The sequence below is a fragment of the Geotrypetes seraphini genome, chromosome 6 (assembly GCF_902459505.1).
Source record: "Geotrypetes seraphini chromosome 6, aGeoSer1.1, whole genome shotgun sequence".
Classification (NCBI taxonomy): domain Eukaryota; kingdom Metazoa; phylum Chordata; class Amphibia; order Gymnophiona; family Dermophiidae; genus Geotrypetes; species Geotrypetes seraphini.
In genome coordinates, this window is record NC_047089.1 from 127,938,084 (window position 1) to 127,956,614 (window position 18,531).

At 44.2% G+C, this 18,531-nt stretch overlaps 1 protein-coding gene across 1 annotated transcript in view; it reads right to left on the reverse strand.

The window, feature by feature from the left end:
- Positions 1-18,531, reverse strand: part of TM9SF2 (transmembrane 9 superfamily member 2) — a 496,116-nt gene that overhangs the window by 22,299 nt on the left and 455,286 nt on the right. The window contains exon 16 of the mRNA XM_033948899.1: positions 14,402-14,573. Within this exon, the coding sequence (XP_033804790.1) occupies positions 14,402-14,573 (172 nt within the window). The remainder of the gene's footprint in view (positions 1-14,401; positions 14,574-18,531) is intronic.

Here is an 18,531-nt window from a genome sequence, read left to right on the forward strand (position 1 = left end):
ACAGGGTGCCCCAACTTGTTAAGATCAAAGGAGACAAAAAGTTGTAGAGAAGATCTATGCGATTTAGTTTGTTGCAAATAGTAGACCAATGCTCGTTTGCAGTCCAGAATATGAAGAGCTGTTTCTCCAGAATGAGCATGAGGCTTGGAAAAAAATACTGGAAGAACAATCGATTGATTGAGATGAAACTTAGTGACAACTTTGGGTAAGAACTTCGGATGGGTGCGGAGTACCACTTTATCCTGATGAAATACTGTAAATGGTGGATCCGCCACCAAGGCTTGAAGTTCACTGACTGCAAGCAGATATGAGATAAATGAGAAAAACTACTTTCCAAGTGAGCCGAAGACATTGGTTCAAATGGAGGCTTCATCAGTTTAGCAAGTTCAACATTAAGAACCCAAACCACTGGAGGTGGTTTGACATTAAATAGTCCTTTTATAATTTGGAAACCATAGGATGAGCAGTAAGAGGTTTTCCATCCAATGATTGATGAAAAGCAGCAATCGCACTAAGATGGACTCTAATGGAGGTGGATTTGAGGCCAGAAAGAGATAAATGTAGAGGTGAATTTTGGTTCTTGATGATGAGTGCACCAAGCAGAGAACTGAGTCCATTTTTGAATGTAACATTGTCTTGTGGCTGGTTTTTTGGAAGCATCCAAGATGTCCCTGACAAGTTGAGAAAACTGAAGGTCAGGTGAAGTTAGCCCGAGAGATATCAAGCTGTCAGGTGCAAAGACTGCAGGTTGGGATGAAAAAGAAAACCTTGACTTTGTAAGAAGAGATGGGAAAATTGGCAGAAGAAGTGGTTCCCTGATACTGAGTTGAAGTAGAAGGGAGAACCAAGGTGGCAGAGTCCTGTTTGACAAGAGTCTTGAGAATAAGTGGAAATGGAGGGAATGCATAGAGGAACTTGTTCGTCAAGTCCAGGAGAAAAGCATCTGCCTCTAGTCGATGAGAAGAGTATCGGTAACATGGAATATTGCTACTCCTTGGGTTTTGGCGGGGAACTAGTGACCTGGATTGACCACCGTGAGAATGGGCTATTGGGCTTGATGGACCATTGGTCTGACCCAGTAAGGCTATTCTTATAGTCTGGAACAGAACTGGGACAGCTTGCTTTTGTGGGGGAGACACAAAAAGGTGGGAGAGACACAAAAAGGTTTACCTGAGGGGTTCCCCATTGAGAAAACATTGGATGGAGAGCTGTTGAGTTCAGCATCTATTCATGAGCTTGAAGAGTGCAACTTAATTTGTCCGCTAATGAATTTTGCCTTCCTTGAATGTAGACAGTCTTCAGGAAGATGTTGTGAAGAATTACCCAATTCCAAATCTTTTGAGCTGCTTGGCAGAGGAGAAGAGATCCTGTTCCTTCCTGCTTGTTCGTGTAGTACATGGCCACTTGATTGTCTGTACGAATGAGAATGACCTGATTTTGAAAATGGTGCTGAAAAGCCTTGAGAGCAATGAATATCGCTCTGAATTCCAACAGATTTATATGATAGTGACGATCTTTTACAGACCAAAGATCTTGAGTATAGTGATCATCCAGATGAGCTCCCCAAACGTAGGTTGACGAATCTGTTGTCAGAACCTTTTGATAAGGAGGTGTTTGAAACAGCAAACCTCTGGAAAGATTGGAAGAGAGTATCCACCACTGAAGAGATTGCCTTAGAGAAGATGTTACTGTAATATGCTGGGAAAGTGGATCAAGAGCCAGCGACCATTCAGGGATCCGAAGGTGAAGTCTGGCAAAAGGAGCCACGTGAACTGTAGAGGCCATGTTACCGAGAAGAACCATCATGCGCCTTGCTGAGAGTGAAGGAAGGAGGGTCACTTGATGGCAAAGTTGTATCAAAGCGTCTGAGTTGAACAGTATCTAGGAGATTTGGGGAAGTTGATTTTGAATCCCAAATTCTGCAGGAACAACATAGTATGCTTTGTCGCTATAATAATCTCCTGAGACGAAGGATCCTTGATGAGCTAATCGTTTAGAAAGGAAAAGACTTGAAAACCATGAGTTCGCAAGGCTGCTGCCACCACCACCAGGCACTAGGTGAAAACTCTGGGAGATGTGAGACCGAAAGGCAGAACCTTGTATTGGTAATGATGATTTCCCACCCGAAATCTCAGAAACTTGCAGGAAGCTGGATGAATGGGAATATGAGTGTAAGCCTCCTTGAGATCCAGAGAGCATAACCAATTGTTGCGATCCAGCAGGGGGTATAGTGATGCCACAGACAGCATCCAAAACTTTTCTTTGACAAGAAATTTGTTGAGAGCTCTGAGGTCCAATATCAGGTGAAGACCTCCCGTCTTCTTTGGGATGAGGAAATACCGGGAATAAAATCCCATGTTCTGCTGGTCCAAAGGAACCTTCTCGATGGCACTGTGAAGGAGCAGAGATTCGACTTCCTGGAGAAAAAGAGAGGACTGTAGAGGGTTAGAAGGAAACTCTCTTGGAGGATGATTTGGAGAAATATTGAGAAAATGAAGAGAATAACCTTCTCAAATGATATTGGGAACCCAGAGATCGGAGGTGATTAAGAGCCACTGATGATGGTACTGTTGAAGGCAACCTCCAATGGGGAGAGGGAGAAGCAGAGTTACCTTAATTGAAATTATGCTCTCGAGTAGTCGGTCAAAAAGGCTGATTTTATTTAGGAGTAGCAGACGGCTGAGATTTTTGAGGACACTGCTGTTGTCATTTTTTTCTGCTGCGGCCTGGAAGGAGGCAGAGGATTTGGTGTATAATGCCTCTGATTAGAAGAAGAGGGTTTGAAAGGTTTAGCAGTAGAGAACTTAGGCTTTAGTTGAAGTAATGACTTCTCATGTACAGCTTTTACAACCGCTTAATAGAGAGAATCCAAATGAACTATAGGATATAAACGAGAAACTAGAAAAAAATCAATCAATGGCTTAGAAACAACATGTTATCCCTGAATATCACTAAATCTCAAACTATCCTATTCCCCTGGAAAGAAGGCTTATTTTTATCAGCACCTATACAGATAAACAATACTCCCTTGCAAGAAGTCACGAGCATTAAAATCCTTGGAGTTATTCTAGACCAGACATTGGCAAACTACGGCCCACGGGCCATATCCGGCCCATTTAGCTTTTTCATCCAGCCTGCCGACCATCCGGCCATTCTACACAGCTGGGCTTCCACTTACAAACATTAAGTGCCTTCATGCACCAAGCCTGCTCTTCATGTGTATTTTAGAGCCCTGGGAGGAGGGGGGGGCGCAGCAGGACTGCCCCCCTCCCCGTCCTACCTTCAAGCGGGTGGAGGAGTTCTGTGGCAGCAGCAATGACAATTCATCCCATAACCAGCCCCACACAGGGGGTGAAGTTACTGGTGTATGGAAGGAGCGCAAGCGTTGCTGCCGACCTCCATCCGGCACGGTTTAGCGGGTGGTGCAGGCGGGGGTGCATCGCAAATGACTGAGAGAAGGCCTCGCGCCTGAGCGGATGAAGTGCTTGTGGCAGGCGCGAGTTGCAGCTCTTTGAGGGTGTTCAGGTAGGTTTTTTTTATATTTATTTTTAAAGAGCTGTAGAAAAAAAAGTTGAACAATCTCTCTTTAGGATTTTTTGTTTGTTCTTTAATTTGTGTGAGAGAGTGAGGGGAGAGCTGCAACTGAAAAAACAAAACAGGGCAGAAAACAGGGCAAAAGGAGAAGCCACGGATGGCAGGAATCCCTGCACATACTTAGTAAGAATCAGTCTGGGGGTACCCTGCTACCTCTTTCTATGGGAGAGGCGGGTATTTCCGTATTGCTTAAACCGGGGAGGGACCCACTGGGTGTGGTGCGTATCGGCCCATCTCACTCTTAAATACTGATGCAAAAATTTTGGCCAAGGTCTTAGCCCTCCGGTTGGGGAAGTGCTTGCCCAAACTGATCCATATGGACCAATCGGGATTTATTCAGCGGTGACGTTAGCAACAATATTAGACTAACTTTAAATCTCCTATGGGCTGCGCAGCGGACTCAGGATAAGGTGGCTCTTTTAACTATTGATGCTGAAAAGGCATTTGATCAGGTAGGCTGGGAATTTTTGTGGCAGGTAATGGAACGGATGGGGTTGGGAGCTTTCTTTCTAACATGGGTGCAGTTGTTTTATCGGACCCCGAGGGCGACTATAAGGGTTAATTGGGGATATACAGCTTTTTTCCCGATTGAACGGGGAACGCGCCAGGGCTGCCCACTCTGTCTGTCGATTGAGCCTCTGGCTCTTTGTATTCGAGAACATTTGGACTTGAGAGGGGTTTGGGTCGGAAATCAGGAACATCGTATCGCTTTGTTTGCCGATGATGTGCTATTGTATGTGCGTGATCCTGAGTTCTCCCTCCCTATTTTGCTGGACCATTTTGGGGAATGTGGATCAGTGTCAGGTTTTATTGTTAATAAAGATAAATCTGAGTTGATGGGAGTCACTTTGACTGAAGAAGATGTCCGGAGTTTATCAGGGCAATTTCTGTTTCGGTGGGCTTCCAGGACGATTAAGTATCTCGGAATTCATATCTCCCGTGACCTTTCTCAGCTGTATGCTTTGAATTATACTCCCATTGTTCGGCAGGTTCGGGGCGATCTTCAGCGGTGGACTGTGGCTGTCGTAGTGGGGGCAGATAGCTGTTCTTAAAATGAATGTTCTGCCCCGCTTACTGTTTCTATTTCAAACATTACCCATTCCAGTTCCTGCCTCAGTGTTTAAACAATTGCATGCCTTATTTTTCAAGTTTATTTGGCAGGGAAAACCGCCTAGACTTTCCCGGCAGTGTCTGTGGTTGCCTCGATCTAGTGGGGGGCGAGCACTTCCTAATTTGTTTTGGTATTACCGGGCGGCGCAGCTGAGACTTTTGTTGGATTGGGATATTGCTGAGGCCAAGAGCGTAGTGCAGATGGAGCAACAAATTGTGGGAGCACATATTTTACAGTTTTGGCTCTGGTCTTCCTTATCGGAGAAGGCGCTTTTAGGGGGTCTGAGTAATCCTTTTCTGATGCATCTATTGCGTTTATGGTGTGAGACGAGGAGGAGATGGGGTACTGGGTTGGTCCCTTCACTTTTGGGGGCGCTCTGTGATGAACCTCTGTTTCCTGCAGGTAGGGAGAGCTCTGTTTTTTTGCGCTGGGGATGTATTGGGCTTCAGACATTTCGGGATGTTCTACATAAGGGGATACTGGTCTCCTTTGAGGCCTTTCAGACTAGTTGTGCCTTGCCCCAAGGAGACTTTTTGGCTTACTCGCAGACCCGACATTTTATTCATTCTCAGGGATGGACAGGGGGGGGGGTCCATTAACTCTGCTGCTCCATTAGAAAATTTATGGATCAAACTCCGAAGTTTGCCTAAGCCCATTTCAATTCTTTACCAATATTTTAGGGGTTCTGTGACCTTCCATCCTAGCTATAAAGCAGCATGGGAGCAGGATTTGGGCTGTTCCTTTTCCGACCGGGAATGGACCCAACTTTGTTTAGAAGTGGGAAAGGCCTCATATTGTGTTCTCATACAGGAAAATGCTTATAAGGTGTTTACTAGGTGGTATTATACACCGGCTCGGTTGCATAAAATGTATCCTGGGGCTTCTGCGATGTGCTGGAGGTGTGGGGTGGCTTTGGGAACCTTTCTTTATGTGTGGTGGGACTATTCCTTTGCAGGTTTTTTGGAGATGGGTGGTTGGCTGTTTATCACAATTGTTACAACTTGTGCTCCCCTCTGTACCAAGGGACTGTTTATTGGGCTTCCACAATGTGTGTGAATATTCTTGGCAAACTAAACTCCGCCGTTGGGGTCTGGCAGCTGCTAAATGTCTCATTGCTAATCATTGGAAGCAGACAGAGGCCCCCACCATACTGGAATGGTCTCTAAAATTTCACATGTGTGCTATAGAGCTTTCGATAGCTAAGCGACATGGACATTATTCTTCATCTGTTCGGACTTGGACTGTAACTATGGACAAGGTAGATACTTTGCTTTAAGTTTACTGGGGGTGTAGGGGAATTTGTGCTGTGGGGATGACTTCCTGAAGGAACAACAGGGATTGTCCATATGAGTTGTGTCAGTTTACTGTGGAGGGGTGGGGGGTGTGGAGTTCATTTAGAGAGGATATCCATTTCTTTGTATTGTGATTTGTTCTTGTTCTTGTGTGACTTATGTTGGCGATATTGCTCTGTTTTGCTCCTGTTTTGGAGTTTATTTGTGCATTGATATCCACACATTTTGCTTGTATAACTTTTCTGTCTCAAAATTCTAATAAAATATTTCAAATATAAAAAAAAAAAAAAGAATCAGTATGAGGCTTCACGAACAAGTGTGCATGATCTCCCCTGCTTCTCTCTGGAGAATATTCGATACATAGAATCTCTAAAGGAGAGGAAGAGAGATGGTAAATGACATGGATGGATGAACTTTAAATGGTGAGTGGCCTGGCGTGTTCCCCCATGGGGGAAGGGGCATAACTTTTTCATGGGGGAGGGGGGGTTGAGGGAAGAAATCATGAATCTCATCAAAAATAATAATAAAATCCCAAATTCCTCTTTGCCCACAGCACTTGAAAAAATGTTGGTGTGAGGCACAGGGAGCGAGAGGGAAAGGCTCACATAAATGACAGTATCATAGCAACTCCTCGCACCTGTGGGTCGCCCCCCCTGGTCACCCAGCCCCTCTGTCAAATTTAAGAATCCATTGTGGCCCACAAGTCAAAAAGTTTGCCCACCCCTGTTCTAGACCATAAACTATCTTATCAGGATCATATCAGCCAAGTGGTAAAAAACTGTTTCTTCAAACTACGCATGACCAGATCTCTGGCAAAGGTACCTGAACCATCAGCTCTCAATAATCTTATTCACTCATACATCATATCAAAACTGGATTACTGTAATTCATTATTCAAAGGCATTACTCAGAAACAATTAAGGCAACTTCAATTAATACAAAATACTGCAATAAAAATCATAACGAATTCCAAGAAATATGATCATGTAACGCCACTCTTGTGAAATGCCCTTTAGTTGCCAAGCCCTTACCACATTTCCTATAAAATTGCTCATCTATCATTTAAGATTCGTCAAACACACTTTCCTATCTTTTTAGACAGATTGTTAATTCCCCATTTCACCACCAGAGCACTTCGTTCGAGTCTCAGTACCCTCATTAAAAATCATCAGTACTAGGTGTAATGAAATCTTTTCAATCACTGTGCCCCAACTTTGGCGAGATAAGACTTCTTGCGCTTATCTGATCGCTTGGGAGAGATGTGCCTTGACTTGGAAGAATGCTTGCCACATTTACTTGAAAGCAGCCTTGGAGAAGAATGACATGAATGACTGGAGCAATGTCCAAAAGAATGACACTTCTGAGGCTGACGCCTTGGAGAAGGAGAACGGTGTCTTGAAGAGCGATGGCTGAAGGCATGGCTCAATGATGATGATCGGTGCTGAGAATGATGCAGTACCAATGAAGCAGTGATGGTACCTGCATCTTGCATGGAGCAACACTTAGGCTGGGCCAGTACCGAAGGAGGTGACATGGGGGTAACCAGTTGGAACATGTCCCCAGACTCCAATTGAAACAGAGCATCGAGCTTCTCCTTAAAAGCTTAGACGTTGGTATCAATGGTACCACGGCTCTCTCCAGAGAGGATGACATGGATGAAGATGCACCCCTCGAAATTGAAGCGAGCTGCATCAATGGTCTCTTTCTGGCTGGTACAACTAGACTCGATACCTTAGTGGCCTGAGACACAGTCTGGGAAGCTGGTGACTTATTAGCTGGCTTACCTGATGGAGCTATGGTCTGTGACACCGACATGGAAACAGGCATCTCAGATGATGGTGATGTCTATGATGTAGTTGGCTTGGACAGTGTCGATGGTACCTGTGAGCCTTCCATGGTACCGAAAAGAATCTTTGTTGAATAAGGCGGCTTTTGATAGATCGCTTCTACAGCGTCAAACAGTGCATACAAGACTCCATGTGATGGTCGGGGCCATGGTACTGGATACCACCACTTATGCGGCAAAATAGTGTGCTGGCACCTGCCGAACTTTTTAAAGCCAGTCAATGGATAGGACATGGAAGGGAAAACCGCCTCAACCAAATCGAAAGCCGAAGGCTGAGGTGAAAACTGGCCACGAATAAAGAGAGAAAAGCAAAGTTTTTAAAAAAAAAAACTTTTATTAAGAGAAGAAGTTAGAAGAAAAAATAGAAGAAAAATCAAAGAAATGCGTGAGCGGGAAAGCAAGAAAAAACAGAAAACGTTTTACATATGACTTCGTAACTCCACAAAAAATTGAGAACTGAGGAGCCGTGCACCTACGTTGGACGGGAAGGCACTCACGCATGCGCAGTGTGGTCAGTCACGAACTTTCTGAAGTTCTTAAAGTGCACGAACACTTTAGCAGCTGTCCGTACCGGGGTTCCATGGATGACGTCACCCACATGTGAGAATATGCTGCCTGCTTGTCCTGGAATAAACATTGCCATACTGAGAGAGACCGAAGGTCCATCAAGCCCAGTATCCTGTTTCCAACAGTGGCCAATCCAGGTCACAAGTACCTGGAAAGATCCCAAAAGAGTAAAACAGATTTTATTTATTTATTTAATTCGTTTTCCATTCCATCCTCCCCAAAGAGCTCAGGAAGGGTATTTTATGTTGCTTATCCTAAAAATAAGTAGTAGATTTTCCTAAGTCCATCTTAATAATGGCTTATGGACTTTTCTTTTAGGAAATTATCCAAACTTTTTTTAAACCCTGTTAACTGCTTTTACATTATCTAGCAGAGAATTCCAGAGTTTAATTACATATTGAGTGAAGAAATATTTTCTCTGGTTTGTTTTCAATTTACTACTTAATAGCTTCAGTGTATGCCCTCTAGTTTTAGTATCTTTGGAAAGAGTAAACATGCGATTTAAGTCTACCTGTTCCACTCCAATCAGTATTTTACAGATCTCTATCATATCTCCCTTCAGCTGTCTCTTCTCCAAACTAATGAGTGCTAACTGCTTTAGCCTTTCCTCATAGGGAAGTCATCCCATCTCCTCTTGCCCTTCTCTGTACCTTTTCTAATTCTGCTATATTTTTTGAAATGCAGTGACCAGAATTGCACACAGTATTCGAGGTGTGGTCACACGATGGAATAATACAAAGGTAAGGGGTTTGCACCAAAAGAAGTACAAGAAGAGCCTAGAAGACCTCAACATATACACCGTATTTCCCCACATATAGGCTGCCCCCATGTATAGGCTGCAGAGTAAACATGCGATTTAAGTCTACCTGTTCCATTCCAATCAGTATTTTACAGATCTCTATCATATCTCCCTTCAGCTGTCTCTTCTCCAAACTAATGAGTGCTAACTGCTTTAGCCTTTCCTCATAGGGAAGTCATCCCATCTCCTCTTGCCCTTCTCTGTACCTTTTCTAATTCTGCTATATTTTTTGAAATGCAGTGACCAGAATTGCACACAGTATTCGAGGTGTAGTCACACGATGGAATAATACAAAGGTAAGGGGTTTGCACCAAAAGAAGTACAAGAAGAGCCTAGAAGACCTCAACATGTACACCGTATTTCCCCACATATAGGCCGCCCCATGTATAGGCTGCAGAAAATGCCTATGCAAGTTTTAAAACTGGTCAAATAAGCCACGGCTTATCTACCAGTAACTGGGGCGGCCTATACTGTTTTAAAAAATCATTCGCCCCCCCTTACCTCCCTTGCTGGACGGCTGCCTCCTTGAATCTCGCGGCCAGCGGTGCAGGGCAAGAGCAATTTTTCAATCTTTTCAAGTCCCGCAAGAACTGATGGTAAAGCCATGCAGGAAGCAGCGCGGGGCCGGGCTGGAGATCAAAAAGATCGCTCCTGCCCTGCACTGCTCACTGCGAGATTCGAGGCGGCAGCCGTCCGCCATCCAGCAAGGGAGGTATGGGGGAGGGAGATGATTTTTAAAAACAGTACAGGCTGCCCCAGTTATGTAAGCCGCACCCACTGGGCAGGCTTGGAAAACCCTTTTATAGGCCGTGGCCTATATATGGGGACATATGGTACTCTGGAGGAGAGAAGGGACAGGAGTGATAAAATGCAGACATTTAAATATTTGAAAAGTATTAATATAAGACCAAATCTTTTCCAGAGAAGGGAAATTGGTAAAACTAGAGGACATAAATTGAGGTTGAGGAGTGGAAGACTTAAAGAGTAATGTTAGGAAATTATTTTTCACAGAGAGGGCGGTGGATGCCTGGAATGCCATCCTGAGGGAGGTAGTGGAGAAGAAAACTGTGATGGAATTCAAAAAAGCGTGGGATGAACACAGAATATGAATGAGCAAATGAGATGGTTTGGACAGGCTGGATTGAGCTTCAATGGCAACACTAGTAGTTGGAACCTAAGGACAGTACAAGGTAGACTTCTAAGGTTTATGGCCCAGAAATAACAAGAAAAAAAAACATTTTAATCATGAAATTGTAATGTATGCAATTACAGGGCAGACTGGATAGACCATTCAGGTCTTTATCTGATGTCATTTATTAAGTTACTATATTACTATTTTCTTCATAGACTTGTAGTCTGACCGATAGAAGACTTATGCACAGGAAACTGACCATGCAGTCTGAGACATAAAGCAGATGCCTCTTAAACTGATAGGGCGGGGACTACAGCATATTGTCCCTTATCTAATAGAATAGAAATTATCAAGGTAAGAACCCAATCTCTTTTTCCATTGCGTTAGGAGCAATATGCTGTACTGTAAGGACATATCTAAGCATTCTCCAAATTTTGGGGTGGGCAAGAGGAGCCTGCTTAAATAACAGAGGCCCCAAATCCATTGCTGCCACATCCACCCTGTAAAATTTGGTGAAAGTGTGGACCAGGTCGCAGACCTGCAAATCTCTTTGGGTGGAATTGCCCAAATTTCTGCCCAGGATGAAGCTATGTCCCTTGTTGAATGCGCTCTTAACAAGATGGGTGGTTGCTTTCGGCATCCAATGTATGCTGAGGAGATAGCTGTGCATATCCATCTGGAAAAGGTAGCCTTTGATGTCGGTCTACTACGTCTGACATGACTAGTTAATACAAAGAAATAATCTGAAAGAGGAGGGCTTTGCAGATGTCTAGGACCTTGAAGGTCCTTGTCTTTCTGTTTAGACCCTGAAGAATGAAAGGCTGGTAACCACACTTCTTGGTTGACATGGAACGTCGAAACAACCTTCAGCAAGAAAGAGAGAACTGTCCATAGAGTAACCTCTTCGCTGACTTTGACTGTAACCTCTTCGCCGATTGTCCAGCGCTTCTTGCTGTAAACCGCCTCGAACTTCTATGGCTTTGGCGGTATATAAGAATAAAATTATTATTATTATTATTATTATTAATGCCCGCCTCCATAAACTGGATAAATGGGTCTCTGCATGACTGGGCCTGCAACTCTGAAGCCCTCCTAGTAGAAGTAAATGCCATGATGAAGACTGCATTGATCAAGAGATCCAACAGAGATGCATCTCAAAGGCTCATAAGGAGCCTTGCTAAGGCCCTCCAGAACTTTATTTAAGGTCCAGGACGGGAAAGATCTCCTCACCAGGAGCCTGAGTCTCCTATAAAAACTGGATAACATCCAGGAGGGAAGAAAAGGAAGCTTTCCACTCCTTAGCCTTGAAAGAGGAGAGCCCTGCCTCCTGTACCATGAAAGATGCTAATGTGAAACCTTTTTCAAGCCCATCCTGGAGGAAAGCCAAGACCTCCAGAACTGGAGCATGGAGAGGATTCACTTCTTTCAGGCTGTGCCAGTGCTGAAATGTCTCCCAAGCCTTTGCACAAGCCAATACCATTTCCGGCTTCTTTGCTCTGAGGAGCATGGTAATGACTACTTCAGAGTATCCCTTCTAAAACAGCGCTGCGTGCACAAGAGCCATGCCATAAGACCAAAGCATCTTCCAAGTAAAGTGGATCTTGAGACAGCAGGTTGGGGATAGAGAATGATAAGGGGAAAAAATTTGCCCCATCACTGTTCTGTCCCCGTGAGCTTGGTCCCTATCACCGTTCCGTCCCCGCGAGCTCGGTCCCCGTCACCATCCCGTCCCCATGAGCTCGTTCCCCATTGCGTCCCCACAAACCATCTGATCTCAATCCACAAAAGCCTCAAATAGTTTTAGGGTAGTGGAGAAGAAATAGTCTGTACAATTGTCATTTTATAAATCAAAGTTCTGGCTGCTGAACTAGAGAAAGAGATGTTGAGCTGGCAGGGCTTTGTTCATAAATATTTATCAACACAACTAATATACTATTTTATCCTAAAGCAAAAAAAGAAAATAAATATAATTTTTTTCTGCCTTTGTTGTCTGATTTTGCTTTTCTCATCTTCTCCTCATTCAATTCAAGCCATCCCTTGTCTGCCTTCTCTCTCCCTCTACCCCCCGCTCATTGGTCTGAGAGTCTGCCAGAGAGAACACGCCAGAAATGAAAAATAAGCTAGAATCTCTGTGGGTCAAAATTCCGGGAACAAATGGAACGGAAATGAAGATCGACATCTACTACCGACTCCCAAGACTCAGCTCACAAGATCTAATAGATGCTGGCATTTTCATCTTGAAGTGGGGACATTAGATAACCTGGAGGGGCATAATCAAAAAAAACATCTAAGTCCCCTTTTGGCCTAAGGCCTTAAACGTTGAAAGTAGAAGCAGGGAAAATGTCCATTATCAAAAAAAACATCCAAAAGGAGGTTTTTGTTTTTTTTATAATAGCCTGCCTCTAAGTTCAGCTGGTTAAACGCCCAGACTACCACTACGTCTAAACTTACACCATATAATCAACCTAAAAAAAGCCTAAGTCCCAATCGCCCAAAACAAGGGCTTTTAGGCGAAGGAGGAGCCAATCCTTTGCCTAAAAGCTGGATTCTGTAACCGATGTCTGTCAAAAACAACACTGGTTACAGAATCCCCCCCCCTACAATGATCCAGCAGGAGGGAACCAAAGCCCTCCTGGCCCGCGGAATCCCGAACCCCTGACTACGATCGGGGCAAGAGGGAGCCCAAGCCCTCTTGCCCCGGCGGCACCCACCTTCCCCCGACTCGATCGGGGCAAGAGGGAGCCCAAGCCCTCTTGCCCCGGTGGCACCCACCTTCCCCCGACTCAATCGGGGCAAGAGGGAGCCCAAGCCCTCTTGCCCCCCCACCCGTCGATCACGATCGGGGCAGGAGGGATCCCAAACCCTCCTGCCCAAGTGAACCCCCAACTCCCACTAAGATATGGGCAGGAGGGATCCCAGGACCTCCTGCCCTCGACGCAACCCCCCACGACCGCCCCCCCCGAACCCCTGATCGGCCTCCTTTGCTGACCCCTTGACCCCCCCACCCCAAACCCCCTCCCTGTACCTTAAAAATCATTGGTCGGACGGATGCCAAGCCCGTCCGTCCGACAGGCCAGCCATCCCCGGAATGGCTGGCCTTAGTGACTGATTGGCCCAGGCGGCTCAAACCCCGCCCACAGGTGGGGCCTGAGGTGCCTGTATTTTTAATCGTTGTTTATATAAAGTTATTAACGTATGTAAATCGCCTAGAACTTTGCGGTAGGGCGGTATATAAATAAATGATTATTATTATTCTACCTGTTTTGAGTTGGTCTAAGTCAAAACGTATAAGTGCCTACTTGGAAACCTGCCTAAAGTTTTGGTTATACCTGCTGTATGCCTAGGTGTAGGTCGGCCCACCTCCCACCCACCCCCCGCCCTTTCCTCACCTCTAAAAACGCCTCTTTTCTCTCTATGCATTTAGAGGCAGGAGAAAGGCCTAAGCTGGTTTTAGATATGTCTAAAACCAGCTTTGATGGGTACTTGGACGATCAGGCTTTTTGATCGTCCAAGTACCCATTTAGGCCACTTTTTAGACGTTTTTGAGGTTTTTTAAAATTATGAGCCCCTTAATATTTTATTGTCCATTGATACTTAATTTCTGGAGATCAATTTGGGGCAAAATAAATTTGTTTCCAACAAATGGCCCCTATTCCATTAGCTTATGATGTGATTCTTATTCGGGACATCGCTGAGACCTAAAATCCTTATTGATGTTATAATAACGGTAGTGGCCATACAACAAATCACCAGAAATTGGACTCATTTGTTAAAAACCTTAAGGAATAGTTACTTACCTACCAGATTTGATTAGGGGTTTGTTTTTTTTTAAGTTCTTGCTTTCCACACACATCCAGGAAGGGAGGGTGAGGGGAGGGAGGGTAAATTGATTCATGATTAAGCAAATATGTAAGCGCTGTTTACTGATTATTGAATGTTTAAATGTTGAACTTGTTATATGCTGTATAAAATCAATAAAGAATTTAAAAGAAAGAAAGAAATTAAACTTTTATAAATATTTAACAGTACACAGAGTAGACACTAAAACCATAATACTTACCTGTAAATAGGAAAAATATCAGAACCATTATCATTGTGTAACCAAAATACAAAATGGTGCTGGCTGTCCCTGTAATTTGCAGTTTTGAAAAGAAATAATGTATTGCATATACAAGAAAATATATTGCAGTAAAACCACTGGTGAGAAATGAACGCCATTGCCAATGGTAGTCCTGGAGGAAAGACAAAAAAGGAAAATTTAATAAAAATATGATGTAGTACATAAATTTCTTAAATATAGCAGTTTGCAGTCATAATAGGTGCTTCAATGCTATGCTATTCCAAATATACAATTATTCTAAGCAGGTAAAAATAAATCTACACCATTTAAACTGTTACACAGAAAAAAGGCAAAGGGTAAACTTTGTTTTATCTGAATTAATATGCAAATTTGTTAGGTCAGATTGTTGATGTCCCTTTGCTATCCTGAGCAGTAAAGGGAGTCATGGTGTGGTACAGGGGTTAAAGCTACAGCCTCAGCACCCTGGGGTTGTGGGTTCAAATCCACGCTGCTCCTTGTGACCCTGGGCAAGTCACTTAATCCCCCCCCATTGCCCCAGGTATATTAGATAGATTGTGAGCCCACCAGGAAAAATGCTTGAGTAGCTGAATAAACTCATGTAGACCGTTCTGAGCTCTCCTAGGAGAAGGGAATAGAAAATTAAATAAATGTCTATAGATAATGGCATGTGACCATTAAATAATTGTCAATGTTGAAAGACCATCAAATGTACGCCGACTGCCTACATCTTTGCCTGACTACCCTCTATGCATGAAGAAAGGGAAAAACATGCTGTAGCTGATTCCATATTGATAATTTTATTCTTCCTTCCAACCTGATAAAAAACTTGGAATGAAATACTACTACTAATCATTTCTATAGTACTATTAGACGTATGATGTGCTATATACATTATATGCAGGTACTTTCTCTGTCCCTAGTGAGCTCACAATTTAAGTTGTTGTACCTGGGGCAATGGAGGGTTTCTTGCCATGGGTCACAAGGAGTTGCAGTGGGAATTGAACCCAGTTCCTCAGGATCTCAGTCTACTACACTAACCATTAGGCTACTCCTCCACTCAAGAATGTCCATCTAACATCTGTTGGCAAAATAACTCTCCAAAACTTGAAAGGAATGAAAGTGTTTTTGGTGTTGGGGATAAACGGAACAGTTTGAAAAATGGCCAGATTGGGCTAAGGGTTCCAGAGAAAATGTCCCCAAACAATAGCCCAATGAATTTCAATGGGAGAGACAGTTTCAAGCACTTCAGCAAAGAAACACTGATATACTGAATCATAGCCCCTCATACATACACACACACAAGGGTTCTTCAAAAGATTTTCACACTTTCATAATTTCACGGAAAATGGTTGGGGTGAGAGAAATGGTAACAGGACGTGTTGTAGAATGTCATAAGAAAAATGTATCACAAAACAGAGTGATCATGTGGGAAAGTCATGTAAGGAAAGATTAGGTCTTTACCTTGATAATCTTCTTTCTTGTAAACCTGCACTCAATTCCTGAATCTTCGGGTAGTCAATTCCTTCTCGCAAAAACTCTTGTACGAAGCTTCATTTGCATACTTTTGCTCCTCCTCTCTTACCTCTGAACTGCCCTCCAATTCCTCAGTATGTAACAAAGCAGACAGTCATTTCTGTAGAGAACACAGAAGAGGGGGGGGGATACGGGGAAACTCCCTGAGAAACATGTCTAATCTGCTCATATTAATAAACAGCATAGCATCTGGCAAATAGAATTAAACAATTTAACCATGAAAACACAGCCTGAACTAACAGTGTGGGGCATATAACCGATAGACTTGCTGGAATGAAGAACACGACAGTCATGGATGGTATTATTTTCAAGGCTGGACAAAGAAACAATTAGTCCAACTTACCAGTACTCATTGAGACAAGACAGCAGGCAAATCAGTATATCTCCCAGGGTGGGCTTCAGGAATAAAGTGTAGGTTTACAAGAAAGAAGATTAACAAGGTAAGGACCTAATCTTTCCTTCTTGTACAACCCCACTCTATTCCTGAACCTTCAGGATATAACAGAGCAGTCCCTCAAACTTAGGGTGGGACCGATAAGCCTGCTACCAGAACTGAAAATCCGAATGCAGAATCCCACTTGGCCGCCAAATTAGTTCTATAAAACTTCTTGAATGAATGCAGAAAAAAAACAAGTGGCGGCTCTGCAAATCTCTTCTGGGGAAACTGCTGAAGATTTGGCCTACGAGGAAGCAAAGCCTCATGTGATGTAGGCCTTCACTGATATAGGAGATTGCTTCTAGCTCTGATATATGCAGAAGAACTGGCCATACGAATCTATCTGGAAATTGATACCTTCGATGCCGGCTGACCCTTTTGAGCCGCTCCTTTCAGGACAAACAGATGATCCGACAAATGAAACTTTTTTATGACTTCCAAATACCTCAGCAAAAGCCTGTGCACATCCCAAGATCTTAATATTCTGTCAAGTTTTCTTGAACCCAAGGGTGCATAGGCTGGCAAATGCACCTCCTGATTAATACGGAAGCTAGAAACCACTTTCGGCAAGGAAGAGGGGGAAACAGTGCACAGAGTCACACCCGAGTCCTAATTCTAAGAAAAGGATCTTTACAAAACAAAGCCTGAATTTCGGACACTCTCCTAGCAGAGGTAATGGCTACCTTGTTGATGGTGAGATCCATTAAAGAAGCTTGTTCCAGTGGCTCAAAGGCAAAACTGCAAGGGCTTTGAGAACCAGGTTAAGGTTCCAAGTCAGAAACAGCTGCCCCAGCGGAGGGTGGATCCGCGAGGGCTTTCAGAACCAGGCTAATGTTTCAAGTTAGAAACGGCTGCTGCAGCAGAGGGTGGAGCCTCTATGTACCCTTCAAAAATCTAACCACATCCAGATAAGCTGCAAGAGAGCCCCTATGAGGCTTGGGACCGAAGCAAGAAAACCCAGCTATTTGACCTCTCAGACAGCCAACTCTTAAGCCATTTTCCAGGCCCTCCTGTAGAAAAGCAAGCACCACCGGGATTGACACAGAGTCCGGGTCCTCACTCCTCCGAGAGCACCAGGATTAGAAACACTTCCAGGCCTTCGTGTACACAACGGTCAACCTCTTTTTACTTTGTAAAATGGTAGCAACTACACCATGCGATTAGCCTCTGCAAACTAGTGCTACGTGCTCAAGAGCCATGCCATAAGACTAAAGCGTTCTGGATCCTGCAGGGCTATAGGACTCTGTATGAGAAGATGTGGATGATAGGGAAGTTTGAGACCCTGATCCAGTTGTAGACGTATCAGTTATGCATACCACTGTCGTCTTGGCTAGTCTGGCACCACTAGAATCACCTTTCACTGGTGTGCCATGATTCTGCCTATCATTAGCCATGATGGGAAGACAAAGGAGACCTGTGTTTGGCCATGGCTGGGCCACGGCATCCAGACCTTCGGGTGAAGAACCGAGCTGCTTTCTTGTTGGCAGCCAACACCATCATGTTGAACTTTGGACATCCACATCTCTTCACTATACAAATAAAGGCTTTCTGAGATAGCGACAATTCCCCAGGATCCAGGGTTTGACGGCTGAGAACTTGCATGTTGTCCACTCCAGCTATGTGGGCTTCTGAAAGTGCTAGAAGCTGCATTTATGCCCACCGATAGAGCATTTGGGTCTCCAGGCATAAGAGTGCACATTTTGCGACCCCTTGACTATTGACACAGGCTACTGCTGTGGCATTGTCCAAAAAGACTCAAAACTGCTTTACAGTACACTCAAATTTCAAGAGAGCCAGACAAATTGTCCAAAGTTCCAACCGATTGATCGACCACTTCCTCTTGGTAGGGGGTTAGTGCCCCTGAACTGGACATTCCCTGCAATACGCTCCCCTGCCTTAAAGGCTGGCGTCTATCATCAAAATATCCATTTCGAGATGTGGAGGGGAACTCCTCTGGAAAGAGAGAGAGGAATCAACCACCAGGCTACACTGTGTCAAGCCTCCGCTGTCCAAGGAAGCTGTGGACACCAACAGGAAAGAAGCACTTCCTAGAGCAGATGTAAGTGGGCTCTTACCCAGGGTACGTTGTCTATGGTTGCAACCATCAACCCCAGCACCTGCAAGTATTACTAGCTGCTGG